The sequence below is a fragment of the Equus przewalskii genome, chromosome 2 (genome assembly GCF_037783145.1).
Source record: "Equus przewalskii isolate Varuska chromosome 2, EquPr2, whole genome shotgun sequence".
Classification (NCBI taxonomy): Eukaryota; Metazoa; Chordata; class Mammalia; order Perissodactyla; family Equidae; genus Equus; species Equus przewalskii.
Genome location: NC_091832.1, coordinates 107,695,253 through 107,722,861, shown reverse-complemented (window position 1 = coordinate 107,722,861; position 27,609 = coordinate 107,695,253). Strand labels below are relative to the sequence as shown.

At 40.9% G+C, this 27,609-nt stretch overlaps 2 protein-coding genes and 1 long non-coding RNA gene across 9 annotated transcripts in view; 1 reads left to right on the top strand and 2 right to left on the bottom strand.

The window, feature by feature from the left end:
- LOC103545149 (rho GTPase-activating protein 20-like) overlaps window positions 1–2,939 on the bottom strand; it is a 29,550-nt gene extending 26,611 nt beyond the window's left edge. For all 7 annotated transcript variants that reach the window (XR_011537232.1, XR_011537233.1, XM_070609218.1 and 4 more), the window contains exons 1-2: window positions 2,738–2,939; window positions 1,631–1,798 (exon numbers count right to left, since the gene is read on the bottom strand). Coding sequence is in view for 5 of the 7 variants with exons in the window: in XM_070609218.1 (XP_070465319.1) it covers window positions 1,631–1,798; window positions 2,738–2,802 (233 nt within the window). In the remaining 2 variants the exon portion in view is untranslated. The remainder of the gene's footprint in view (window positions 1–1,630; window positions 1,799–2,737) is intronic.
- Window positions 2,940–16,966: 14,027 nt separating this feature from the next.
- Window positions 16,967–24,750, bottom strand: MAD2L1 (mitotic arrest deficient 2 like 1). The gene is made up of 5 exons (XM_008507191.2): window positions 23,368–24,750; window positions 22,288–22,434; window positions 19,645–19,765; window positions 18,524–18,627; window positions 16,967–17,813 (listed from the first exon to the last, which is right to left on the bottom strand). Exons 1-5 carry the CDS (start codon window positions 23,438–23,440, stop codon window positions 17,641–17,643), a joined length of 618 nt encoding a protein of 205 aa, XP_008505413.1. The 5' UTR covers window positions 23,441–24,750; the 3' UTR covers window positions 16,967–17,640.
- Window positions 23,528–27,609, top strand: part of LOC139081826 (uncharacterized) — a 50,646-nt gene continuing 46,564 nt past the window's right edge. Inside the window, exon 1 of the long non-coding RNA XR_011537230.1 lies at window positions 23,528–23,656. This is a non-coding gene — a long non-coding RNA (uncharacterized lncRNA). The remainder of the gene's footprint in view (window positions 23,657–27,609) is intronic.

The window sequence follows — 27,609 nt, the reverse complement described above, 5'->3', positions numbered from 1 at the left end:
TTTCACTCATCTTAAATATATTTTATCGTCTTTATTTTGGCCTCTGATTTTTTTTTTTGATAGCTAGACTTCTCATTTGTTTCTCAGTTCCATTTCTCACCAGGATGTGAGGTAGCCATTTCCTCACCACAAAGGAAAGGTTGATTTCAAGGATGAGAGAGAAACTAGTTGATTGTGGTGTGTTCTGTGAAATCCAGACAAAAGAGAGAATAGAGGCAGCAGCACCACAGGTTGGGTAAGAGACTGTGTGCTGAAATTAACAGACCTAGTTTCAAACGTGGACTCCACTAATTGCTAAGGTGGTGACCTGGGGAAAGGCAGCAGACCTCCGGGCATCAAGGTCCTCCATAAGATAAGGAAAATGATCCTATCTCACTGGGTAGTTGCAAGGGTCAGACAAGATTCGGTACATAAAGTCCTCAGCATAATTCCTGACAGAAAAAACTTCTGATAAATCATGCTTCTTATTATTAACGTCGCTCAGATTAAATATAGCATTTTGCAAAGTCGGTACTTGCGTGTCTTACCTATGACATGGCGTAACTAACTGAGAGCTAGCGGTGAGGGCAGCCAAGAAAAGAGTTTTCATTTTCTCTAGTAATGAAAAAGCTTCTTGATAGTTTGTTTGGTGAAATATTCTTTGTCTTTTATGGTGTTTCATAAATCATGAAAACAGAGATGAAGAAAGTAAACAGATGACCTTGCATCCACCTACCGTTAGACGTTAATTGAGCAATTACCATGTTCTAGGCTGGATATTGGTTACATTTGTGTCCAGGGTTGGGAAGAAAGTGCATCCATTTGGTTCTGTCTCCAACATATGTTCCAAATCTGTCTGCTGCCTCTTCTCACTGCCACTCCCAAGATGGAGTCCCTGTCATATTTCATCAGAACCACTGCCTCCCTAACTAGTCTCCCTGCGTCCACTCTTGCTTACCCACCAATCTGCTATCTAGCAATAGGCAGAACAATATGCTAAAAATATAAACCAGATATGGTCACTTGCTTAATTAAATACGCTTCAGCATAATATTTCAACCTTTGTTGTGGCCTGTGGAGACCCTGTGTGGCTGGACCCCTGACCACAGTATCTTACCTGATATTGTGCCCCACACTGCAGGCTCCAGTCACATCAGCCTTTCCTGAACCCCTCCCTCCAGAGGGCTGAGTTGCACCCACTGAGTCCTGCTGGTCCCTCACCCTAGAAGGCTCAGCCACCTAGTCTAGGAATGCGGCTGCTTCTCACCCCATAGGTTTGGTTTAAATGCTGCCACCTCGGAGAGACCTTCATAGACAGCCCCTCTCTAGGATGGTCCCATTTTCTTCTCCACATGGTACCCTCTTCTCTCTCTTATGAGAAGCACTAACTTCAATGTGTAATTTCCCTCCTCTTATTTTTATCATCTGTCCGGAAGCTCCAGGCAGGAGAGACCCTGCCTGTCACATTCTCAATCGTGTTCTCTACAGGGACACGGCACAGAACAAGACCTCTGTCGATACTTGTTGACTAAAGGGAGGATCAAAACATTTGCAAAAGCAAAAGAAGAAATCCACTTAATATTTTCCCACAGTAAGGGTTGGTGAAAACGCAATCTGATGGTAATCAGGAGAGCCTGTAGTGTACACGTACTTGGTGTTAGTTATCAGCAACAGATCGCTGAGCAAGAAGAGGTGTCGCTTCTGCCTCCTCCAGCCTCTTTTGAGTTCCACGGGGCCGTGGATCAGCAGAGTGCGACCGGCACTCTCAGATGACGTAGCATTTTCACTGTGGGTGTCCACCTCAACAGAAGAGCTTTCCCTGCAAAGCAACAAATACCACAGGACAACCAGTCACCCATCAAATACCTGATAGAGTTTTGTGCCAAAGGTCAAGGTTAACACGACACTAAAAATTAGCCTCGATCCCCAAAACAGAACTCTATAGCTCAAATTCAAGTCTCCAAATTACAGAAAGCTATTAAAAAAGATGAGGGCACACAGGGAGTTGAGGTAGATGGAGAACAGTTTCCAGGACATGCCCCGGAGCATGCCAACTCTTAGAGGTGGGGAGAAGGGGGCAGCAGCAAAGCAAAGATGGCCACGAGCTGTTGGGAAGGGGAGAACCAAGAGGCCAAAGGTTGAGAATATTACAAGAAGGTAAAAAAAAAAAAAAACCCAAAACCCAGGACAATTTGTGGCCTGAGACAGATAAAATAAAGTGACCTAGAGATTTGTGAAAAAGTAATTACAATTTAGTTTCATGTTAACATAAAAATTTAGATAACTGAAGATTCTGGAAAATTGACTCCAATCGTAGCTAAATCAGTATTCAAGTTTTGGGGGGAAATTCTCAAAGATCAGCAAATAATACTGGAAACATCAATAAGTTTCTAAACACAACAGGGTCTTAGATATTATTTTGTTGAGCTATAACTAAGCTCTAAGCTATGACTCTTTGGTCATAAAAGGTAAAACAACTAAATTTCACAGGACACAAAAACTCTTTCATGAATAGGGAGATATTGTCATAGGTCTACAGAAAATTCTCTCTCATGGAGCCAAGAAAGAGTCTCCCTTGAGTATGTAAAGCCTGCTTTCTGTACTCAGCAGCACTGAACCTTGTGAACATGAGTAGCTTTTCATGAAAGCAGTGCTGAAGGTAAGAATCAGTTCCCATGTTTTAGGAGAAACAAAACAGAACACTTCCTGTGACTGCTAGTCCCTTTGGACGATCAAGAGTAGTATATTCAAAGACTACCTGCGGAGGTGAAGCCTTGAACGACCGCCTGAAAGCTGAAAGCGCTTTTTGATTGACGAAAACATCCCGTTTTCTTCAATTCTTGGCACTGACTATCGAGCACGTCTACAGCACTTGGCAGAGCACTGTAAACTAGGCACTGAAGCCTGAGGATTCTGGAGTTGTCAAGGTCACCGGCCGTTATGACGTTAGGGTTCTAAGGCGCATGCCATAACTGACAAACTGACATATCTGTTTCCCTGGTTTTGCCTGCATCTTTTGAGTTTTTAAAACTAATCTATTTACTTTGAGATAATTGTAGATTCACAGGAAGTTGTAAGAAACAACCCAGAGAAATTACATCAACCTTTTACCTGGTTCCCCGAATGGTACTATCTCTCTAAACTATAGTACAATACCATAATTAAGATAGTAGCATTGATACAGTCAAGATACAGGACATTTATTTCCATCACCACAGGATCCTTTCTCTTCCTCTTTGACAGCCCCATAGACTTCCTTCCCACCACTACCACCTCTTTAATTCTGGGCAACCACGCATCTGTTCTCCACGTCTGTAATGTTGCCATTTCAAGAATGTTACATAAGTGAGATCGTACAGTATGTGACCTTTTTGGATTTGCTCCTTTCCACTCAGCAAAACTGGAGATTCATCTGGATTGTTGCAGTTACTCACAGTTCATTTCTTTGTATCTCTTAGTCGTATTCCCTGATGGGGATATGTCAGTTTGTTTAACCAACTGTTGAAGGACTTGTGGGTTATCTCCAGTTTTTGACTATTACAAATAAAGCTGCTACAAACATTTGTGTACAGGTTTTTGTGTCAACATAAGTCTTCATTTCTCTGGGCTAAATGCCCAGGCATGCAATTGCCGGGTGGCATGGTAGCTGTGTGTTTTGTTTTTTAAGAAATTGCCAAACTGTTTTCCAGAGTGGCTGTGCCATTTCACAGTCTCACCAGCACTGTCCAAGTGACTCAGTTTCCCCACATTCACACCAGCTTTTGGTGCTGTCATTTGTTATTTTAGCCATTCTGCTACGCTGTGTAGTGATATCTCCTTGTGGACTTAATTTGCATTTCCCTAACGGTTATTGATGCTGAACATCTTTTCATGTGCTTATTTGCCATCTATCTTCTTCAGTGTTATGGAACCTACCATAGTCTGCTAAAACATTTTATGTGAAGATAGTGTTTTCTTCCTACTAGAAAATTGTCCATTTTATAAATGAAGAGGCTGCTGCCCAGATAGGTGAGATCCTTTGAATCCAAGCAGCCATGATGTAGCACAAAGGATTCAACTCCGGCTGCCTGGGGAGGTCACACAGCAGAGTGAGAGTGACCCTCTAACCTCTTCTCACAGGGACGGTCTGTTTCCTTGGACAACTATGGAGGACTGAAATTTGATCCTTCTAACAAATTTGTGGTTGCCCTTATAGGCTCCTCTAACAGTTATTTGAATACCTATCTTTTATTCCACACTAGTCTCTAAGGACTTCGAGGAAAGAGTCGGTATTTGATTTATTGTTTAACTCTCACTGGCATTGACACATTGGAGGAATTCAGAAAATGTTATTGAATGAAGGAATGAAATTGTTTTCTGCCGCAGATGGAGGAAAAAAAGATGATTTAAAACAGTCTGTCTTTCATTGACTTCATTCGTTCAACAGTGTTTGAACCTGTACCAGGAAAAAGGCACTTGGCTAGGACCGGGAGCAGAGAGCAAAAGGGACCCCACCAACTCTCACAAAACCACATGACCTAGATGTGAATGGGGGAGACACAAATGGAGTGAAGGGTCCCACCACTCACCGTGGAAGGCCAGACTCTGGTGGGTGCCGTAGAGAAAGACTGGAGAGTGAGATGGGAAATGAAAAGAGGACCTGACACCCGATTTCAGTTGTGGGGAGGGCAGGCAAGTAAGGCTTCTTTGAAGAGCTCATTTGAAATGAGCTTTAAGGATAATTCGGAATTAAATAGAGAGAAAGGAGAGGGGAGAGAAGGGAAGGGGAGGGAGTAGGTGTCGGGAGGGGATGTCTCACTCTTCATGTGGAAGAGGGAGAATTCAAGGATATGAAGTTCCAGAGACGTGAAATAGTTGCTCGATTGCAGACCCTAACAGAAGGTACAGGGAAATGAAATAAGCATGGAAAGGTCTATAGAGGCCAGAAGTACAGGTCCTTTTAGTCTTTTGGGACCTTGTTAAAGCCTCTCATCTTAAAACCAAATTAGCATGGAAGCGGCATAATGACAGTGGCCTCCGGAGACTTCTACCCACTTTGAAAGGGACGAAGCTCGTCTGGACATGCTTGACTGTATTTAGAACCACGGAGCCTCATTGGGCAATGCTCTCTGGCCTCCCATCACGCATCCAACTGAGTCTATTGAAGGTAAGAAACGTCGGCGGACTTATCTCTGCACCTCCTCCAGTTCCTTGATGGTCTGCCCTTCTCAGCCTCTCCTGTCCAGAGAGGTTGGAGGCCAGGAAAACTTCTCTGCTTCTAGAGTCCAGCTCCTGACGATCAGTCGTGATAGGCATCAGAATCGCCCAGGGGAGCTTTTCAGGCCCTCCTCCCCAGGGGTCCTGAGTCATCACATCCGGAAGATCTGTAGTTTAAAAAAGCTTTTTGAGTGATTCTTATATAAAAACAGGATTGCGAGGGACTGTTTTTTTAGGATTCATTGAGAAAGAAGTGCTGCTTTGACACCACCTTCCCCTTGTAATGAAGCAGAGGAGAGAAAACTTTTTCTTAGAAAGATCAAGGGAACTTTCCTCAGTCATGTGATAGTTATCTTTACATGTAACGGTTAACACTTAATTTCTTCCAAAACGCCATTGGTATTTCTTTTGATTTCATGAAAGAGCTCTAAATGGAATAACAGTCACAGAGTCTGTTTTCATTTATTTCATTGAACACTGAGCTTTTCACCCTAAATATCAAATACAAGAGTTAGTCTAAGGTGATCCTATGCCAATAATACCAACATTAAGCACATCACAAAGACAAGACTATTTTCTTTCTTCTATTTTCTCTTTTAGATTTTTAAATCTTTGATTAAATGTCTATATTGGAAAATAGATTGTGTAGAGTCGAGCTCGAGGTCTGGAATCCAGTTACCTGGTTTTGAATCCCTCCTCAGTATTTACTACCCACGTGACACTGGGAAAACCAGTTACACTTTAAAGCCTCAATGCCCTCATCTGTGAAATAGAGATGATGATAAAAGTACCTGCTCCACAAGGTTGTTATGAGAATTAAATGAGATAATACACGGGAAACTTAGTGTGGTACCTAACACAGTAATCCCTCAGTTCTTGTTAGTTATGCTTATAGGAGACAGTGAGACTAGATATTCAAAAATAGCAAAGCAATATCACGGGTATTCTTTTTTTTTTCCACGGGTATTCTTCCATGACCAAAGAGAGGGAGAGAGAACAGGTGGTAATACCGATGAGCCACAAGTCGCCAAGCTCCTCGCCAGGCAGTTTATGTGCATCATCTCATTTCCTTGAAGCAGATTTGTGAGATAAGAATCATTATTTCCGTGTTTGCAGGTGGAGAAACAGGCTCAGTAAAGTTAACTGAGAGCCGCATACGTAACAATTCACAGAATCCAATTTGTCTAATTTCAAAGTCATAAAATGTTTCCACAATAAACAATGTTTGCCCTCTGGAGGAGGGAAGGAAATACATTTGAAGCCATAGTACGTTGAGGTTGGCTCCCAAATTATTTAACTGGCATGTATCTGAGGGTTTTCATGAACTGTCAGCATCGGCAGTTGGTGCCCAGAGCCCGCTCAATCTGTCCTGCCCTGTCCTGCTTGTGGAGCCCTTAGCCCCTGCTGGTAGCATGGACCATCTCTCAGACAGGAAGTTTGCATCAGCTCCCAAGGTGGAAAGTAAACCCTTGTCCCTTTCAAGACCCAGACCTGGGGCTTTAGATGGGTGGGGAGGAGCAGTCAGGATTGTGAAAGTGCTCTGACTGCTGATTGACCTCCTGATGTCTAGTTGTCCATGTCTCTGTGACAGATACCAGGTTGTGAATTGTGGCTAAAGCTTTCCACTGCTTTTTCAGCTGGATCCCCAACATGTGAGTAATTTCTTTCCTGATTCTGGCTCTCTGGACCTCCTACCCTCTGCGAATTGATTTTGACCCCCACAAAGAGAGGGAAAAGAGAGGGATGCCCAGGGCTTGACAGTGAACACCTGCTCCACTACCCTTTGCTGTCCTCTGCTGACCATCCCTGGAAATTACGTTTAACTTTCCAGGCCCTTGGTCCAAGGCAGATACTGTAGTGACCGAGTGAAGACTGGCACAAAAAATTTGAGGGTGTGCCAAAAAACTAAGTAAACAAGATAAATGATATTTTAATGCCATATACTTAAAATTCAAATTTCAAAAAATCGATTTCAAATTTCAAAAAAACACACGATAAACAAAATATCTAAATGTACTCTCAAGTAGTATTCCTAGTTTACATGTACATAAGCCTGCCATCCATCTTTTTAGTCAAGGGCGAGGTCTGACACCACAATGGAAAATCACACTACCAATATTGATCATCACTGATCATCATTAATATATATGGAAAAAACCCAGAAAATTTAGAAGAAACCAACAGCAAAAATGAGAAGGTCCAAGTGGAATAGATATGACAGTTGACTCTTGAAGAAAACAGATAATTAAGAGAACAGAAAAAAATAATTGATCAAAAAAAACCACCTAGGGGGCTGGCCCCGTGGCCGAGTGGTTAAGTTCACGCGCTGCGCTGCAGGTGGCCCAGTGTTTCGTTGGTTCGGATCCTGGGCGCGGACATGGCACCGCTCATCAAACCACGCTGAGGCACCATCCCACATGCCACAATTAGAAGGACCCACAACAAAGAATATACAACTATGTACTGGGGGGCTTTGGGGAGAAAAAAAGAAAAAATAAAATCTTAAAAAAAAAAAAGAAAAAAAAACCCACCTAATATCTTCAGAGTCAAGAAGTGAAAGAATAGATAGCTATGTAACAAGAACAACCAAAGAAGGAGAAAGATTTCTTGGAAATTAAGGGCATGATTGGCCACATTAATAATTTAATAGAAAGTCTTGAAGATTGAGTTTTAGGAATCCCACTTGACCTTGCAGTTTTAACGATTAACTTTTTTCCTCAATAGTAAATATTTTTCTCTTCACTAAGGAGTAGTTTACTAATTAGAATAATGTAAAAGGTATTTCAATTTGTAGAATCAACATATAAACAAAACTTGGAAGATAATTATAAAAGATAATCTCATACTAACATTAATAATGAAAAAAATGAGCGTCTGAATGTTAAAGCAGCAGAGAGATGTGGAAGGTAATGTCAGACACACATTTTTTCTCAAGGAATTGAGATACACTATCTAAAATCGATGTGACAAAATACAGAGTTTAAGCATATTCTTTAAAATCACAGACAACCACCAGAAGAATCAAACTAGTGTAACCGGAAAAGCTTAGGAATGGATGGATAAAGGAATCTGAACTAAGATTCTCCTCTTTAATAGATACTATCTAAAGTTGATAAGCAAGAAATGGAAGTATTAACATACATTTCAGAGGTACGATGATAACCACCAGCAGACCAAAAAATGTTTAGAAATTGGGAGCTGGAAGAGAAATGGGGAGTAGGGGAATGAGGTCAGGTAGAGAATGTACTTTTCATTTGATACCACTCTGTACTGCTTGAATTTTTAAAACTTGTGCATTAATGCCACATTCTAAAAGTTAAAAGGAAAAAACCCGGCTTTCTACAGCTGTAGCTCTTGGCACCCTTTCCTTCCCCAGCTGCAGCCTCTCTCCTTACACCAACGGTCAGGTCCCACGGAGACAGGGAGCAGTGGAAGGGAATAGAGAAGGCTCCGCCCTGATGTTTAGGTTTTCTGGGGTATTTTTCTGTGTGTGTGCTTGTGTTCTGTCTTTTCAATGGCCCATCCTTTTGGAATACGACGTTTTGACTACTTTACTCCATGATGTTTGGAATCTCCTTAAAGTTTTGCTAAACATTGGTATCCTTCTGTTACTTCTTGACAAGAGTAATCCTGACTCAGTGGCCCTTATTGTGATCCTGGTATTTTAACTTTTTTAAAAAAATCTTGACTCTGGTCTCCTACTGCCTAGCTGGGTCCAACTCAGCCTGCCTAGGTAGGAATGAAAAGTCTATGGAAGAGTGATGACAATTACTATTATCAGAGTAAATAAAATGTGGGATATTATTAAGTTAAAATCTAGTGCTAAGGGAGTGGAGGGATAGCCGTTACCCCATTCCTCATGTTTTCAAAGAGAAGAAGGTACCTTGTCCTGAAGAGAACATACATGGAGGAATGGGGGAGTCGAGGTTCTCTCTAGACCGACCACAACCTTGCACTGAAGTGCAGAAAGCACCAGACACTAGACACAAGGAAATGAAGAAACTGGAGTATCTAAATTTTCTAAGAAGGCAATAATGTCTCAAATGTCACTCTCAGAAAGAAAGTAGGCAATATATGTGGGGAGATCTTCACAAGCGTCACCAAAACAAAACAAAACAAAGAAATACACACACATGCTAGACATGTGGCCACACAACTGTTGATGGGCAGTTTCTGCCTGGAGAGAACAGATCTGCACTGTGGACTTGGCGCCCATGCAGCTGGCTGGCCTGGCGTAGGACTGAAACCCAGCTGTTCATAGCCCTCACTGTCTCCAACACAGGTACCACTAAGGTATGTGCCATGCTCTCTGGCTGACAATGGCAAAGTCGAACGACATCACACCATTCACTTAATTTGGGGCCGTAATTTTGCTTGTGATAATTTCTATAGTGGAGCTGCAGTGTCTTTTGTGACTACTGACTCCTTGGAGAGTAGAACTAACTAGCAATTTGAATTAACTTTGAAAAGGCTGAGGAAGCTACATCCATTCCTGTGAAGGACAGCCCAGGACACAGCTGCAGCTGGAGGAACCCGGGATCTGAGTCACACCCTCTGGCTGAGACGAGCCAACCGTGTAAAATTGGGAATGAAGGCATTTGCACTTTAATCTCCATGGGCTTTTATTTGCAAGGGGATGTAATTCGGGGGAAGTTGAATAATAAGGAGAGTTTCATATTGTTCAAATTTGGACATTTTTATGTTGTTGATCTAGTCCTTGTATTCATAAACTCTAGTGAGCTATTTTGGACAATATGACTGGGCATAATTAGTGATAAGAAATAGAAGAGGGAGTGAATTTTCAGCTGGGGTGCTGCAGGAATCCTGTCTGACTCATGTTGCTGGAGTCTCTTGTGGGCAAAAAGTGAAATGCCCACCAGCAGTTCCAGAGGGACTCTGTGTAGAAAGAAGCAGGGCTCATGGCGGGAGCACAGTAACAGTGTGAGCATGCGGCTGCCCTGCTTAGGGACAGCCCACGCTGGCTTACTTTTGACTTGCTTAAGTACATTGGGTTAGGAAGTTGCTTCCCAACCTTGAAGATATGCGTGCCGCCTTCATGATTTTTCTATATTTCCATATCACCCATATTAATACTGATATATTTTTTAAATATTCCGTGTATTTTTAAAATCTTTTGCTCATGAAATGTGTTAAAAATGTTATATATTTTTCTAAATACAGATTAAAATACATACCATAATTAATAAATATTTTTTAAATGCCTCTCTGCATGCTACCTAAAATCAACTCACGTAACACCAATGGAACACACTGTAGTATACCAAAAGATTAAAAAGCAGGCAAATGTTGGGAGGCATGCTTGTTACGCCACTCTTCAGGCTTCCCTTCCAATCCTGATAACGGAAAGTGGTACTGGAGAAATATTTGGGGCCCCTTTCTCTACCTGCTCTCTCACTCCATCCCAAGCTACAAAGAAGGCATCTTTCTAAGACCTACAAGAGCTCAAGTAAAGTGCTTTCTACTTCTGCCTGTGGCTTTCAGCAGGCAGGGCTCACTCCCAGGTTGCAGTTTGCTTGTGAGGAAGACTGAAGTTGTCTGACCTTTCCACAGCGCATTTATGGAGGAGGAGGAGGAAACCCTATTTCTGCTTTAGGTCTAAGCCTCATTCTTCAGCCCAGCTTTACGGGGCAACCCCGTCATTTGGATAATACATACGTATCAATCTCCTTCTGTTTCTTGTGTCTACCTCTCAAACTGGTTAAAAGCCCAAGTTTCAACACAGAATTTGGTTACAAAAATAACTGAAAGAATGAAAGAAGAAAATGTTGGTGGAAGAAAATGAACGCTCTTATTATACAGGAAAATGCTCTATGTTTATAAACATTTAATGATAGCTTATTATGAAAAAGTGTTAATGAAACTTGATGCAACTTGATACTGTAACATTGTGGCTACAAGTCCTCACTTCCCCAACTTGGAGTTAGACTCATGTGGTATTGTAGTCTTCTTGGCTGATCCGGGCGCACCAGAGCAGGGGGCCCTCCCTTGTCTGAGAGGCAATGAGATATAGTAGAAAGAATATTGGCTTTGCAGCCGGGCCTGGGGATGGAGTCTGGATATTTGAAGTTGGACAAATTACTTAGCCTTCCTGAATCTCAGGTTTTACATGTGTAAGAAGGGGATAATAATCCTCACAGAGATGTTGTGAGGATTGAGATAATGCATGTAATGCTCTAGATTGATGCCTGATCCCCTCCCTGCCCACAAACTGAGCTGAAGATACTCTGAAGCTTCTTTCTCCTTGGTGTTTCTTCACGGCTATCCTCTGGGACTCTCTGGGCATCAGCAGTTGTAAAACCTTCATTTTGGATCAAGTCTTCCTTCTCTTTCTGCACTTTTTTCTTCTCACCACCCTCAGTGGAGGTTTTTGGGCTGTTTCTAACTCCAGAGAACTCCTCATTTGGGACTCAGACTTCAGTATTTTCTTTGCCTCATGGCTCTCCCCATGTCCCATCACCAGTTTCCAAGACCACAGGCTGTGGCTCACGTCTCCCGCTTCCCCCACCAACCCCAACCTCCATTCACTTAGAAGCAACCAGGCTGAACAGGTACCTAATTGGTGCTTGGCGCTCAGCAGATGATCATTACCCATGAATTTCCTTTCTTACACCTGGAAGCTGTGAACCGGTTTTTGCAGAGCTGTATTGGCTATCATGAGTGAGTGCACAGTGACCCAAGAATTGTATTTTAGACATCAAAGATCTTGGGCATCCCAGACGCAATCTTTAAAACCACTAACTCCCGAGCGTGGCTAGTTGAGACTGCCACTCAGAAAGAAATTCATATCCATGTCTAGGCATGCACTGGATATGTCCATAGCTAGATAGTTTTTAAAGACATTTGAGATCTCTTGCTTGCACGGAAGTGGAGTATGGGTGGTCTTGCTTATACTTAGAGGCTTTTTTCAGCACAGATAAAATTCCAAGACAACAATTTTGATCTGATGTAAGTTTCTTGTGCAAACAAGCTTGCATGGCAAAATGGTGCAGATAAAAGTAGATGAAAATGGACTTTATACAAATAAATGAAACTATGTTTCTCCAGTATAAAAATAGATCAAATGGACAAAGAGGACAAAAATAGGTGAAATGGTAACATAAACTGACTTGTGTAATCAGAGGGTCAACTCTGGCATTTTTCTCTCCAAGCCTTTCCTAATGGTTTTGTTGCTAGGGCTACAGTGTTTTTGCCAGATTGGAACAGGATTGTCAACTTGAGTGGATATTAAGTAGCTTTCCCAACTAGTTGTTTTTTTTTTTAAATAAGCATCAGTTAATACTGCTATGAAGCCATATTCATGAAAAATGGAATGATCGCAAAAGAGCTGTTTTTAGAAAATGTAACTAATAAAATTAGAAATTTAGTAGACAGGTTCTGTTCCATAGTTATTCCAACACAAACTTTTATTATGGTTACATTGAACAAAATAACTTATTTAGTAAAAAAGAGTAAGAAATTATTGTTTACAAATTAAGCCAAAAATTAACTCCCCAAAGAGTAACTGAAGTTACTTAATAACAATTCTTCTGATTAGTTGGAAAACTATGTTTCACAACTACTCACAAATTCACACCTGGTTTATTCTTTAAACAATAGATAAGGTTAAGATGAAGTCCCCTGTCTTTGGTTCCTTCTATTTAGCGGTTAAAGTCATGTGAGGAAAGTGTAAACATGAACTCACCCAATGAGACATGGTCAAGTTTTGTAAGGTACAGTAAAGGAAAACCAATTTGTTCTGGACACTCGATTGCTAAAAGGATGTAAAAGGTAAGAGCCGTTAGGAAAAGGGTGAAGAAACACTCCTTTTGATGTGCTTCTTAGGGAGTCAGAAGAGCTTCCTGGGCTGTGGACCCAAGAGGCTTAAACTTTAAAAAATGCCACGTAATTGGCATGCCCCTTGACCCCACAATTCTACTTGTGCGCTAAAGCATGAGAATTAAATAAAATAATTCATGCAAAGTACCTAGCAAATAACAGATACTGTATTTTTTCATCCTGATGTCTTTATATTTTTTGAGCCAGAAATCCTGTTAACTTCCAATAAGAAAAGCTGAATATTATAGTCTTTAGAGACAAAGAAATTCACCTTAATTTGAATATTACAGCATTAGTGACATCTGGTGGAAAACATAGGTATTAGAATGTGGCATTATTACAGCTGTCCTGATCTTTCATGTACAGTCAGTCCGGCACCACATGTTTTGGTCAATGGTAGATGGCGTATGGCAGTGTTCCCATAAGATAGCACCATACAGCCGAGGTGTGTATAGACTATTATCATCTGGGCTTGCGTAAGTACAGTCCATGCTGTTTGCACAACGGCGAGATCACCTAATGGCATATTTCTCAGAACAATTCCCCGTCATTAAGCGACACATGGCTGTATAACAAAATTAAGATAAATTTTGCAGACTAAGCAACTAAATGAAAACAGAAAGTAAAGGAAAAAATATAATGTCTATGTGGATACCTACATTATGCTAATAATTTTTGAGTCTATATTCTAAAATATATATGAGGGTTATGAAACTAAGAAACTTGAATGCATTCTAATCATAAAAACATTTATTCAGCATACATGTTTACAGAGCGATTAAAAATAGAGGTATAGGGCCTTTATGTTATTCCGAGTCTCTTTTTATGCATCATATGCCAAAGAACCTCCCTTCTCATGTTTTCAGATCAAAATTCACTGTCGGGTATCCTGAGGAGTACCTCAGAAGAACAGCCAGTTGTTTCAGAGAATATGGGATTGAGGTAAAATAGAGAAAGATCCAACTTGACATCCTATGGATGGAGACAACAAATGACAGTGTTTTAAATGTGAGCCTTAAATATCACAAAATCAAACATTCTGAGCTAGAGAGGGGTTTGAACACTTGTCACCAGAAGAGCAAACTGATCTATTACAGGGTCGGCAAACTACAACTTACGGGCCAGATGAAGCCCGCCTATCTGTTACTGGAACGCAGCCATGCTCATTCGCTTACCTATTGTCTAAGGCTGCTTTCAAGCTACAATGACCGACTTGACTAGGCCAAGAGGCCATAAGCCTGCAAAATCTAAACTATTATCCACCTTTTACAGAGCAAGTTTATCAACCTCTGGTCGATTAGATCACTTTCATCAGATTTTCACACATCCCTCCACCCATTTCCATTGGAGGAGTGTAATTTCCTGCCCCCTTGAAGTTTGACTTAGCCATGACTTGCTGTGGCCAATGAAATGTGGGAAAAGTGTCAGTGTTAAGAGTTCTGAAGCTCAGCCTTAGGAGTTCTGGCTAGCTACTGCCCCTTCCATGGTAGAATGAGACATGTGAGCTGCAGACTTGCAGCGGAAAAGGCTTCTTGTTGATATTCTTATAGTTGTTTGCTATGCAGCATAAGCCAACTCATACATGAGACTGTTATACCTCAGTGTAAACTTTCCCACGAAGGCTTGACTGTTCCGATTGGGGACACTGGGAGAACGATCCTGAAGACCAAATGTGCTTCAATCCCTGCTGGGGCTCTATTTCAGACCTTGATGGGCTCGACTGGAACGTGTTTTCATTCCTCTGCCTATGGTAAGCAAAACTGAGTCAAAGTCTAGGCCAGTCTAGAGGCCCACCAGATTCTCTTGGAGTGTTGGCTTCTCTGTGTTCAACATGGGCTGGGAGTCGGTCACGATTCTTTCAACTGTCAGTTTAAACATCTGCCTGCTAAGGTGAGCCTCAAAGTGTAGGAGGGTGGGACAAGTCCAGTTGGAGACACAGGCCAAAGCTTTTCCAATCTAGTTTTACCAATAAAGCTTAGCTTGGCTCCTACTCAACTTGGATATGTATATTTAATTGATACATGATCTGTAAGGGATGAAAAAGGATCATAACTAGCTCTCAGAAACCTCACAAGAGTAAATATAAACATGCAGACAACGTAAAAATCTAATTTAACTCCGTTAACAATGTTGGCTGAGATGAAGTGCTCAAAATACTTAAAATGTGATTTCACAGAATTCTTAGTCTTACATCTCAGATTGTTAAAACACAAAGCTTTTCATTGTCGCTTTTCTTGAAACTATCAGTCATTGGGATAGATGACCAGGTAACATCAGTGGTCTATTTATAAAGTTATGCAGAATTCAGGAATTTGTCACTGAGAACTGTGAAGCTGCACTGGTTTTCCAGTTTTCAGCCTTTCCTTCGGTGCCCTATGCGGCTAATAGTCTTCCAGTGAATTTTTCCAAAGCCAGTTTTTGCTGTTTTCAGATAAACAAGAGCCTAGCTGATGCAGATCTAGTTCTATAGAGAAACTTGTAGGCCACAGATTGTATGGAAGAAGCTCCTATTATTGAGACTAACATGCAAATCCAGAGCATTAATTCCTGGACATAACTCTTAAGAAGTCAGTAGCATAATAAATCACAAATAGAAGTAGTAATATTAGGATCACTTAATTTGACAAATAAAGACATAGATGACAGAAATTACTATTCCCGTTGTTTAGCAAAGAGGCATTCAATGTTTCCTGAAGCAGTCACTGCATTCTATAAAGATTTTCAAACACATTTCCTAAAATGGGACCACATTTTTCAACTCTCTCCATACTTTTACTAAAGTTCTATTTCTCTTTTCCTTCTCAACCTATATTTCGAATGTTAAGAGGTAATGAATAGACCGAGAATTCAAATGTTTTCATCTTAATAGTGTCCACTTGTAATATACCTCATGTTGTTTGGAAACCTGACTCTTGACTATACCTAATTCAACATCATTTCCATTTCTGCAAAGCTACTTCTCTTATTCTGAGAAAAAAGGCCTGTGGGTGGAGCTCAACTAGACAGCGCCAACAACTCTCTAGGAAATGGGCTTTCACAACAGCCTTCGCCATGCGCATCATCAAATATTGGCACCTATTTGTCGAACACTGAGATGAAATGAAAGACATTGTCCTTTATTCTTAACAAGCACACAATTGGATCAAAGAGATAAGATTATCCAGGAGAAATAACAAAGACAAATACATATGGAAATGAACCTGTTTGAACATTTCATGGTCCTTTACCATATATTCTCCTCTCCTTTCTACAAATCCTCCAAAAAATGAAACAAAGGCCAGGACTTTGTTCCGTTCATTCTGGCAGTTGGCACAGTATTCTGCACATTAATAGATGCTCAATATGTAATTTTTGAATGAATGGATACGGATTATATGTATTTACTTAATAGTGAACGTTAAGTGAATTAATATACATAAAGAGCTTAGAACAGTGCCTGATACTAAGCAGTTAATAAATTGAACTATTACAAAATGAGCTAAGATTTAGAATAGAGATGAGAAAAGACTTTTTAGAAGTTTGTCTTAAACCGACCTCAGAAAAATAGGTGGGAACTGGCTAGAAATAACATACCTGATGAGAACATGAATGAAGGCAGAGGAATAAACATAGTGCTTAAGTATATAAGGAAAACTAGGCTGACAGTAAGGCTTAACGTGTAGAAAGGCACTCCAATTCAACATGTGCTAAACTGAATTAATTCCAAATGACATTTACTGTTTTACAAACAAAGAGGCTTATTTTAAATCTACTGTTATGAGACGTAGTATAATCAAAGTACGCCGAAGTACAATCAAAGCTTGTCCATTAAGCTGAGAGTACCCCAAGATTTAACTTTGCATCCTTTGGCTCTACAACCGAGTGGGCATGCGAAATCATCTGCCATACAGAATCCACCCTAACTACCATTTAACTGTATTAACACCACATCAATAGAAAAATATTTCAAGACAAATTTAAAACATACACATTTAACTTTATTTCACCGTCATTTAAAGCTTGATTTTATAAAACATAAAGACATTTTTAAGAGTTCTGTATCACAGGAATTTAACCAATAGAGATATCCATAAATTCTTGGGTTCAAGTTATATAAATTAAAATCAAATAATTGGAAATTTTTTTAATATGGAAACTATACAAATGAAATAAATGGCAAAAGGACCTAATAGGAGCAATATTTCATTACCTATGGATAATAACAGTTACTTTCAGGATCTAAACAAAGCTTCTGAATACTCAGAGTTCTTTTGCTGTATTTTATTTTTAAATTCTCCCTCCCCATATTCTGAGTCAAGTTACTTGACCAAAAAGTCTGGTTGAGGAAGGCATTTAGCTTTATAGCAAAAGTTTTTCCATCTACAGTTACCAGTTTCAAAGGAATTGACATTACAATGCTGATGTAATCTCCTGCTTCCCCTCTGAACAGCATGCAATAAATAATGGCAACCCAATGGAAAGTCAAACAGGTACCAAAAAAATGGAACAACTATGCATAGTTCAGTAAAGTATGTCAAGTTTTCCCCATCTAGAAATTAACCAATGAAATAAAACATATCAACTATAGTTGACTTGCCTTCAGGAAAACCACATTTGAGAATTACAAGTACATTATTGTCCTGACCTCATTCAGTCATTGACGGGGATTTTGTAGGCCACCATGCTATTTACTTTGTGGATTGTAGTAGTAAATGAGCGAAGCCGGACTTCCTCAGAGTTGGTAATGAACTGTGGTCCTGATTCCTCCCATTTCTCAGGGACAACCAAATCTTTGTCTGTGTAAATCAGCAGATCAAATGAACCTAAAACGGGGATAAAACCGTGAAAGTACATTACTTCCTCAAAAGTGAAACTGCTCTCCGTGTCTCTCTCACGTTTTCATCCACCTATAGTGTTAGAAAACATAGTTTAGCCTGGTCTCTAATCACTAGTTAATTGTTTTTCCTCAATGGAAATTTATTTTAGTACAGAAAATACTGCACTCTGTATATAATATTTTATGAAAATTTCAAGGTTTTTTTCTTTGATGAGAAAACCTTTAAAAATTTGCAGAAAGTGTGTAATCATATGGGATAAGCATGAATAAGCCACAGGAAAGCTAACATCTTGGTTCTGTGACTGCTGCGTCCTAGTGCCCAGAACAGTGTCTGACATACAGTAGGTATTCAGGAACCATCTGATAAATGAAGTGGTAACTAAGAGAAGCAAGACACAATCAGAGCCACAGTCTTAATTACAGACATAAAAATGTGCAGAAAATAAAAACAGTGAAAGAAACTACATCAAAAGATTCAAGAGGGAGTACTGTGGAATACTGTCATTGCTTTCCTTTTCAGCATTTCCAAATTTTCTAGAATGCATATAACATTACTTTTGCTTTATAATGCTTTTTTCCTCATTTATATTATGTGATTTTGGTAAGAAAAAATTTAATGTAGGGGTAAGTCTTAAAGCAGTAGCTTAGTCTTTTCCCCAACAAATTTAAGCGAATGTGAAGTTGTACAATACTTACAAGAAACTTCCAGCAGTGGCAGAAATGTCACTGTAGCTGTGATCTGTCTGATCACTGAACGGATTTCATCTTGGATAGCTTTCTGAGACTTTTCTCTGGGTGTACTATCAAAGAAACCAAATCAATTAATTCATTTTAAGTTTTAACAAGTTATTTAAAAAACTGGCAAGATTATTTATCTGATTAAAGCCTTCCAAAATCAAACAAGTCATACATTACAAGAATTTTTAAAAAAATGAGTGTATGTATATCCTTAGGACCTATACTCTAATAGGCACCACACACATCTTTATTATTTCATCTATCCTTCCAATCACCTTTTGGGGTTGGTCTTAGTATCAGGTCATTCAGTATCACACGATTAGAAAATATGTCAAGTGCTTCAAGTTAGGAAAATGTCATCACTTCTTAAAATAAAAATAACAAAGCGTATCTAAAACATTTAATTGGTATAATCATTTTGTCATTTTTAGTAATGCCTGAGTGTCTAATTCTCTATTGCCTCCAATAAGATATTAAATTTTAAGTCGAATTATTTTTATAAGCTAAAAATGTCCTAAAATAGACCAAAGGCCTCAGAGGCAAACTACATTTCATTATGAGAAATGGTTCCGAGTTTACAGGTAAGCGGGCCTAGGCCAATGCTAGACATTAGCTTATGACGATGGGCATTTCCCATCCAGGAGGCCTGCAAACTTCAGAGTTTATGAAGTGTCTCAGGAAGTTTGTGGCATTAAATGAAGAGGAGTAGAGCTGCACCTTAGGCTGGGAGAGTCTAGGATAACACCTTATGGTTAAAAGTACCTTAAACAATTCATTAAATGGCCCATCTAGCACATCATGTGTAGTTTTGCATATACCACCATAAATACTCAAGTGTGAAAGTCACCAATTTAGACTAAAGACAATTATGTTAAAAGTACACTCTCTATACAAATCATTGATATGCTAAAGTGAGCAAAATTCTTTTCCACAAGAGATTGAGGATCAAATTAAACATATCTTAGAAACAAACTATACCTTAATATGAAACTAATTCAATATAATCAGAACACATTTAGTAAAGAAAACAAGTTTTGGAAAAAATATATGAAAGTGGAAATAATTTAATTCATGATTACCTGTCATCTTTTGCAGTCTTGTCACACTCAATATCAAACTGCCATCTTTCAAGGACCTCCCCACTTTCAATATTTGAGATGACTACCACCAGCTTCTGAACTGAACACTTGTATAACCAATCTGCAATACACAAGGTGTCTTTGTTGGCCCACTGCATTACAAAGCCACTTCTCAGGTCCCACCTCAGCAAATTCTTACCACTGGGACTTTGGAACTCTTCCAACCTGCACAGAAAAACCACCCCATCACTAGATTCTGTTTTCAAATTCTCTGTATTTGTACCAGCTATAGGAGCGGGTGCTGAGCAGAGTACTAATGTGGTACTTTCATCTTGATCCAAGGTAAGAGTGCAGGAGACGGGCATCAACCTCATCACGGCACTGAGACAGGTGAAATGATAATTACATACTCAAAAAAGGAAGAGCATCTGACCAGAGAACTGAAAGAAGGCCAATACAGTTGCACTTAAGAAAGAGAATGAACAAGGAAGTCTGGCAAGATGAATAGGGGCCAGACTATGCAAGGCCACGTGGGCCAAATTAAAGAAATTATACTTCAAAAACCAGGGAAGTCATTACTGTGTTTAAAGCAGGGTGTGATGTAATTAGACTTGTACTTCCAAACCATCAAGTCTGGCTGTCATGCAGAAAGCGGACTGGAGGTAAAGGGGATCTAAGAACACCAGTTAATTAGAAATTCAAGCAAGAGGTAATGAAGGCTTGTTGGAGGATACACTGGTAGAGATGGAGCAGTAGACAGATTCAAGAGATTGATGTTGTTAAGATTTACTGGATTAGCTAGGAGAGTAAGGAAGAGGAATGATTTGGGGATAGCTCCCAAGTTTCTGGCTTCTATCACTAGTTGGATGGTTGATCCACTCACTGTGAGCAAAGAGAAGTGAAATGGAGATGATCCTAAATTTAACTTCTAAAATGCTGAGTTTGAAGCATCTCTGAGATAGCCACATGAAGATATCAAGAGAGCCACTCAGTATATGAGCTTAGAGTTGGGAAAGACTTGGGTTAGATATAAGTTTGTGAGTCAACTATACAAAGGTTGATAGTGAAGCCAGGAACATGTCAGAGATCATCTAGAGAGAGATTACAGTGAGAAGGCCTGCGATTGTGCCCTGGATTAATCTTGGAAATTGGGATAGTAGATTCAGCAGCCAGCAGAGTTTGTTTTTAAAGAGGGTGAAAATAATTTAGTAATACTTAAGGCTTGTGGGCTACCTAGGTCTCTGCTGCATATTCTTTTTAAAACAACTCTTTAAAAATGTGAAAATATTCTTGCTGACCCCGGGCATATATCAACAACTTCTTATCAGTTTAGCTCTGAAAAGGAGATTAGGTGGTAACTTTTTTCTTTTAAAATTGGAGACATGAAACCAATGGGAATAATCCAAATTAAAACAAAGTCAAAAAGACAGGAGAAATAAGGTAAAGTCCCTAAGGAGGCTAGAGGGATGGGATTCAAAACACACTGAACAATCTGCCTCTAAGGAGAGCAATTCCTTCATTTTAACTAAAAAAAAGGGAGACGTTAAATAGGAAGGTCTAGATACATCTGAGGTGAAATGTCATCTGTGTGGTTTCCAAGGTGACAAACCAAAAAACTAGCTTAGGTAAGTCTTGCTTCTCCATCAAACTGAGATGAAGACAGAGCTCTATAGTTGCCTAGAGGTTTCCAGGCCAAAGAGTCTTGAGGACAGCCCTATAAATAACTATGGGTGATTTAGCCCTGAGGTTAATAAAAATACAATGAAGAAATTTTAAAAATGAAGCTACTTGAACGAAACAAAATATATACATGATTCATGAATTTAAAAACTAAAAAAAAAAAAAAAGATGACCACTGTAGTGTTTTTTGGAACTAGTATTTTGGAAGATCAAATGGGGAGAAGGGAGACACATTCTACAACACAGAAAAATCAGAAGTGAGAATCATTAAGTGCTGAGAAACACAAAAGAGAAACTAATAGGAATTCTAGAAGAAGGAAAAAGGAATAGATGGAGAGCACATATTGATCCAACAATCCAGTAACTTCCTGAGCTAAAGGAAAAAAAGGAGTGCTCAGAGAGAAAAAGCTGACTGACTCGCAGGCAGGATATTTAAAAAAGACAAATGGAAATAGGTGAAAAACAAGAAAACTCTACTGGGCTCTATTATTTAGTAGTTCTTTTTTTTTGAAGTTTAGTTCCCAGGTTGAATCCAATTTTATTTTCCCTGATTTTAATAAGGACAACTTTCGACTCCAAGCAGCTACAGAATATGTATCACGTTAAAAATGCATAGTGGATTTTCCTCAGATGATGAACACCATCACGATTACGTAAAATTCCAACTTGTTCCGTTTGGCCACAGGAATTGCAAAAGTCATTTCACAGGGAGTCCATGGAGACTATTTTGTTAAGCCATATCAGATTCCTAACATCAAAATATTCAGCCCACTCAAAATGTGGTGGCGGAAGGGTGGGATTTCAATTTACATTATTTGCTTCCTCCCAGTGGAGTCACTGTATTTGAGATGGTTGTGTGTCTTACACCTCTATGTACAGAGCTGACAAATGACCACGAAGAGGCCAAAAATGTGGATCCTAGAAGGGCAGCAAAACTCAAAACTGTTTCCAACAACTGCATACCTTTTAGTTGATCCACCACATTATTTAGGTATTTTATGAGCTCGGGATCAGTAGTTACAAGCAGGGTGAGTCCATATTTCTGCACTCGAGTAAAGGTTTCAGATGGATATATGCCACGCTGATATAAAATGCTGTTGATGCCAAATGCTGAAAACAAAAAAAAATGTTAAAGTTGTTATCACTTCATACCTCCGGAAAATAAAATATATTTAGACATAGCTTTGGTTTCATTAACGGTATATCTGCAAATGCCGACACACACGTGTTTGTGCGTGTCTTGCTGAAAGTAGAGTAGGTACAAAATTTCATGAAAATTTATTAAGATCTTGCTTCTAAGTAAAAGAGAGAAAGCAATGCCTGCATTTTGTGGCAATAAAAGAAAAATGACAAACTGCATTAATCTACCACTGCCAAATTTCAGCTCATTGTAATCCAAGTCCAAATTCAGATTCTGTGGTTAGAGGATGTCAAAAGAGGCTCTGGCGTGCGCGTTAGCCACTGACTGACTGGTCCAATGCCCCAGGCAAACCTCTCCCTCTCTTTTTTCCTCATTTCTCCTTTCAAGTCCAGCCCGGTTCTAGCAGAAGGTGGGACTGGCCAGGTCCATCACCGCCAACCCGTGAATCACCTACACGGGGGTCGCATTACCCCTAAGTCGCTGGGGGCGGGGGAGGGGGCGGGGGGGGATCTGCACTTTATTTTTTTTTAAGATTTTATTTTTTCCTTTTTTCTCCCCAAAGCCCCCCCGGTACATAGTTGTATATTCTTCGTTGTGGGTCCTTCTAGCTGTGGCAGGGGATCTGCACTTTAAAGAACGTCCCGGGGGAAGAGGCCACACCGCGGGGAGGCGGGCCTCCGCAGCTCCCAGGCCTCCGCCGCCGCCATTAGCAATGCGCCCAGTGGAGACGCCTGCACCCGCCTCTTCCCAGCCTCCCCCCGCCGGACACGCGGCCGGGACACGGGGCGCTTGAACTCGAGGCAGCCCCAGTCCCCCGGCTTCCCCGCCTCGGAGCCGAGCAGCAGGCCGACCGGACGGCCTGAGTTCAGGCCTCCCCGCCCCCGGCCTCCGCGAGGACTTACAGAAGAACTCGGCTACGATTTCGGCACTCCCGCGCAGGGTGATTCCCTGCTCCCGGGCGAGCTGCAACGCCATGGCAGGTCGCAGACGGAGGCGCGCGCCCACCCGGCGGAAAGCTGCAGCAGGGGCGCCCGCAGCAGTTGCCCGCCACTCGTTTCAAAAGTAACGACGCAGCACGCCGTCGGCCCCTCCGCGCAGGCGCGACCAGCCGCTAAGCCCCGCCCCACGCGGCCGGGCCTTGCGAGTCCTCTCCGCCCTCGCCAGAGCCCGCTGGGCGCGCAGGCGCAGTGGGTAAGCGTGGGCGTGCCGTTCGGGTTGTCCTGCTCTGGTGGGTGGTTGTCGGGTGCTTCTTGTTGTGATCAACTAGATAGAGTCGAGGGGGAAAGATGGCAGATCTGGTTTTATTGGCAGCTCCCTAGCCCTGCAGTCTGAGCGACCAAGGAGCACAATTTCTGAGTTGTGAAGATTTTCAGAATGATATGAACTGTCCCCTGGCAGCATGTTGCGTGGCCCCGGTGATCCCTAGCGGACGGTCGAAACTTTGGCTGGATCCTTCAGGGGTTCGTTAAGCTGCGGCGTGCAGCCGAGCCACGACTTTAGAGGGCTTGATGCTGTGGGAGCGCGGCCTTTCCTGAGAAACTGGGTTAGGAGTTAAAGGGCCAAACCGCATTCGTTTTTCTCCCTTGTCTACCTCCATCCTGGGCTTTGCTTACCTGCACCCCAAGCCCCCTGCAGGGCCGATTTGGGGCGGCTGGCGGTCCAGCTTGCTCTCTGTCCACCCCACCCATCCGTGGGTAGCTGGTCAGGAGTAAGGTCACCCCACCAAAAAGGCCCATCGACACTAAACTTGACTCACAAATTCCATAACTTTTCATGTTAGGATGAGAAGTATCAAAGAGATAGTGCACAACTAATATTCATGCCAGTTGTGAAATAATTTTATCCTTAAAGCAGCTAGATAAATTATTTGTAAAATGAAGTCTGGAAATCTTTACCAGACGTACTGTGTTATTTAATTATATGAGAAATGCCTGAGTGTATTAGTTTTCTATTGCTGCATAACAAATTGCCACAAATTAGTGGTTTAGACAACACCGTTTGTTTTCCCAGGAGTCTGGGCATGGCCTAGCTGAGTGCTCTGGTCAGAGTCTCACAAGGTTGAAATAAAGGCATCTGCAAGTGGCGTCTCATCCGAGATCTGGCGTCCTCTTCAAAGCCCCTTGGTGGTTGGCAGGATTAACGTCCTTGTGGTTCTTGGATTGAGGTCCTGTTTGTCTCTCTAGCTGTTGGCCAGGGGCTGGTTTGTGCCTTTGCCAGGTGGCCCTTGCATAGGCCTTCTCACGCTTCTAGTCTCTCTGACCTCAGCGAGGTCTCTTTGAAGGACTGACCGGATTAGGTCAGTCGCAGTGAGATATTTTCTGCCTGAACCTAATCCCAGGAAGTGATATCCCCTCGTGTTCACGGGCTCTGGCGACACTCAAGGGAAAGGAATTGTGTAGGATGTGCTTGCTCCCTAGATACTGTGAATTTTGGAGGCCATCTTAGAATTCTGCCTATCACAGTGTCATATATCAGATTTTGTTCAGTTTGAAGATTTAAACATGGATTTAATAGGTAATAACCTGACTTGACCCAAGAAGATATTTTCCTTACATCCTTTAGCCTCTGTGGTACGTGTGTGTGTCTGTGTGTTTAAATCACCATCTTTTCGCTCCTTCTGCTGTTAACTTGGGTTACAGCATCATGCTAGTCAAGCATGATGCCACCTTGATCTATGTAAAAGTTGTCTCTCTTTCCAAGCGACTTCATGTTAATAGTCAGCAATTCAGGAAAGACTTCCTTGGGTTTGAAGTAATATTGTTTGTAAGTTACCCAAAGATGCAAATAGTTGTTAGTATAATTTTGGAGAATCTGGATTTAAAAGCCTAGCAAAATATATTTTTGCATGTATAGAGGAAGTGTTTATTAAATACTTCCTTTGTGCTCTATGAGGAGATAGAAATAATTAAGGCTTAGAAGGTGTGGTCTGTTCTTTTTGAGGAGTTTGTAATCTAGTTTTGTTTAAATATGCAGACTTGAGGGAAAAAAAGAAAAATTGAAGGCTCACAAATTTGACTCATCTGCCTTGTGTCTCCCTCGGCAGCCCCCTTTCCAATTACTTTCCTAATCTGCCTGCTCCTTTAGTAACTCTCCCAGCGCATGGTTTTTCATAATGTGCTTTCCTCTGCCTAGAAAGTCATTTTATCTGTTCAAATTTCGAATTATGTTTATATTCTTTTTTTAACTTAAATGTTACTACATTAAAAAAGTTTTTCTTTGACCCTCTCAGACTCTAAGATCTTGCTCTTATGCATTTTCATAGCATCTTATAGCATGTTTCAGGGCATTGCTTTCATTACTACAGTGAAAAGAATTACATGGTTAGGATTCTATAATGATTTGTGAATTATCTTCCTTGTTTTGGGGGAGGATTCATGATGATAGTTAGTGGTTGGTGCTCCACAAATATCTGTTGAATGAATGAGCGTTTGAATAGTCGCCTGGGAAAATATCACAGAAGAACCTAGACCATTTTCCAAATTGGGCAGCAGTTCAGATGGATGAGGTGAGGCCACCTCAATACCCGTCTGAGTGGGTTGAACTGGAGGTACCAGAGATTTCTAGGTTCTTAGGATCGAAATAATTAAAGGGACGTTTTTTTCAAGTGTAATTTCGGTAATGCTTGTAGAATGGATTGTCTACAGAACAGTCTAGAGTCGTAGTCCTCAACCTGAGAATGTGAAAGAATCACTTGGGTATTTTGCTAAGAATAGGTTTTCCTGCTTCTGTTCCCCCTTCCCCAAGTCTGATTCAGTCCAGTACCATAGCTGCTAGCCACGGGTGGCTGCTTCAGCGTTTGAAATGTGCTGGTCCCAACTGAGATATGCTACAATTATGAAATACCAGATTTCAGAGACTCAGTATAAAAAAAAAGAATGTAAAATATCACGTTGATATGTTTTTAAATTAATTATATATTGAAATGATATTTTACAGGCATTGGATTAAATGAAATATATTATTAAAGTAATTTTGCTTGTTTCTTTTTAGTTTTTAATCTGACTACAAGAACATTTAAAATTACTTATGTGACTTGTGTTATGTTTCTGTTGGACAGAGCTGGTCTACTTTAAGGGGTCTAGGACATGGCATGTTTAAACCAGAATCCCAAATGGTTCTGATGCAAGTTCTTAAATCACTCTTTGAAAAGCAGTAGGCTATGATGGATATTTTAGCAATGCAGGCCTAGGAGGTTGAGATCCTGGACTTGATGAATGCAAGAGAGTTTGAATAAGAAGGTACATATCAGAGCAAGACATTTTGAAGCAAGAATTGAGGTGATGACTTACTTGGAGGAAGAATGAAATGGTGGTACAGATTAAATATGAGATGGCAAGCTTACAATACAGGATAGTGTTGGTCAAATCTACGAGATGTTGGGAAGAGCAGCCCAAACTCTGAGCTTGTTCTATTTTTTATGTATTATGATAACACTTAAGATGCTAGGGAGAGGTTCAAGATGACAGTGTAGGAAGACCTTAAACTCCCCTCCTACTACAGACACAACAAATTCACAGCTACATATGGAGTAATTTTCCTCTGAAAAGGACCTGAGAACTGGATGAACAGCACCTCTGCAACAAAGATAAAAGAGATGCATCAAGAAGGGTAGGAGAGGCAGAGACTTGGTCTCCCCCTGGACCCCACCCCAGTGTGATGTCCCACAGTCAGGAAAAGATCCCCAAATATGGAACTTTCCCTTAGGAGTGAAGGGGCTGTGCCACACATCAAGCACCCTGACCGTTGGGTCTGGCACCAGAATGACAAACCTCCAAGATGTCTGGTTTTGAAAATCAACAGGAATTAAGTCCAGGGGAAATGCAGAACTGTAGGAAATGGAGAATCTGCTCTTAAAGGGCTTGCAGAAACCCATTTGCCCTGAGATCCAGCACGTTTGAAAAGTGCCTAGAGCATAAGTGAGGGAGACCAACTTACTAATCCTAATGCGGCCGATGGAGAGGCAGGCACTCTCTCAGTGAATCTCTCTGGGGACAGAAACAATGGTTGGATGCCATTTTTGCAATCTCATTCTAACGTGGTCATGACAGAACTAGTGGGTACCACTTTTGGTGTCCTCCCTTAAACCTGCTAACACCAGTGGGCATACTTTGCACCTTGCCCACTCCACACAGCAGCTGTGCCAC

What these genes read in the sequence shown, in the direction of transcription:
- MAD2L1 (XM_008507191.2), bottom strand. Translation starts at nt 23,440, where the DNA reads ATGGCGTTGCAGCTCGCCCGGGAGCAGGGAATCACCCTGCGCGGGAGT. An exon ending in TGTGGTGGATCAACTAAAAG is followed by an intron (nt 19,766 to 22,287) that starts GTATGCAGTTGT and finishes TGTGTATTGCAG; the next exon opens with ATTGGTTATACAAGTGTTCA. An exon ending in AAGACTGCAAAAGATGACAG is followed by an intron (nt 18,628 to 19,644) that starts GTAATCATGAAT and finishes TTTCTTTGATAG; the next exon opens with TACACCCAGAGAAAAGTCTC.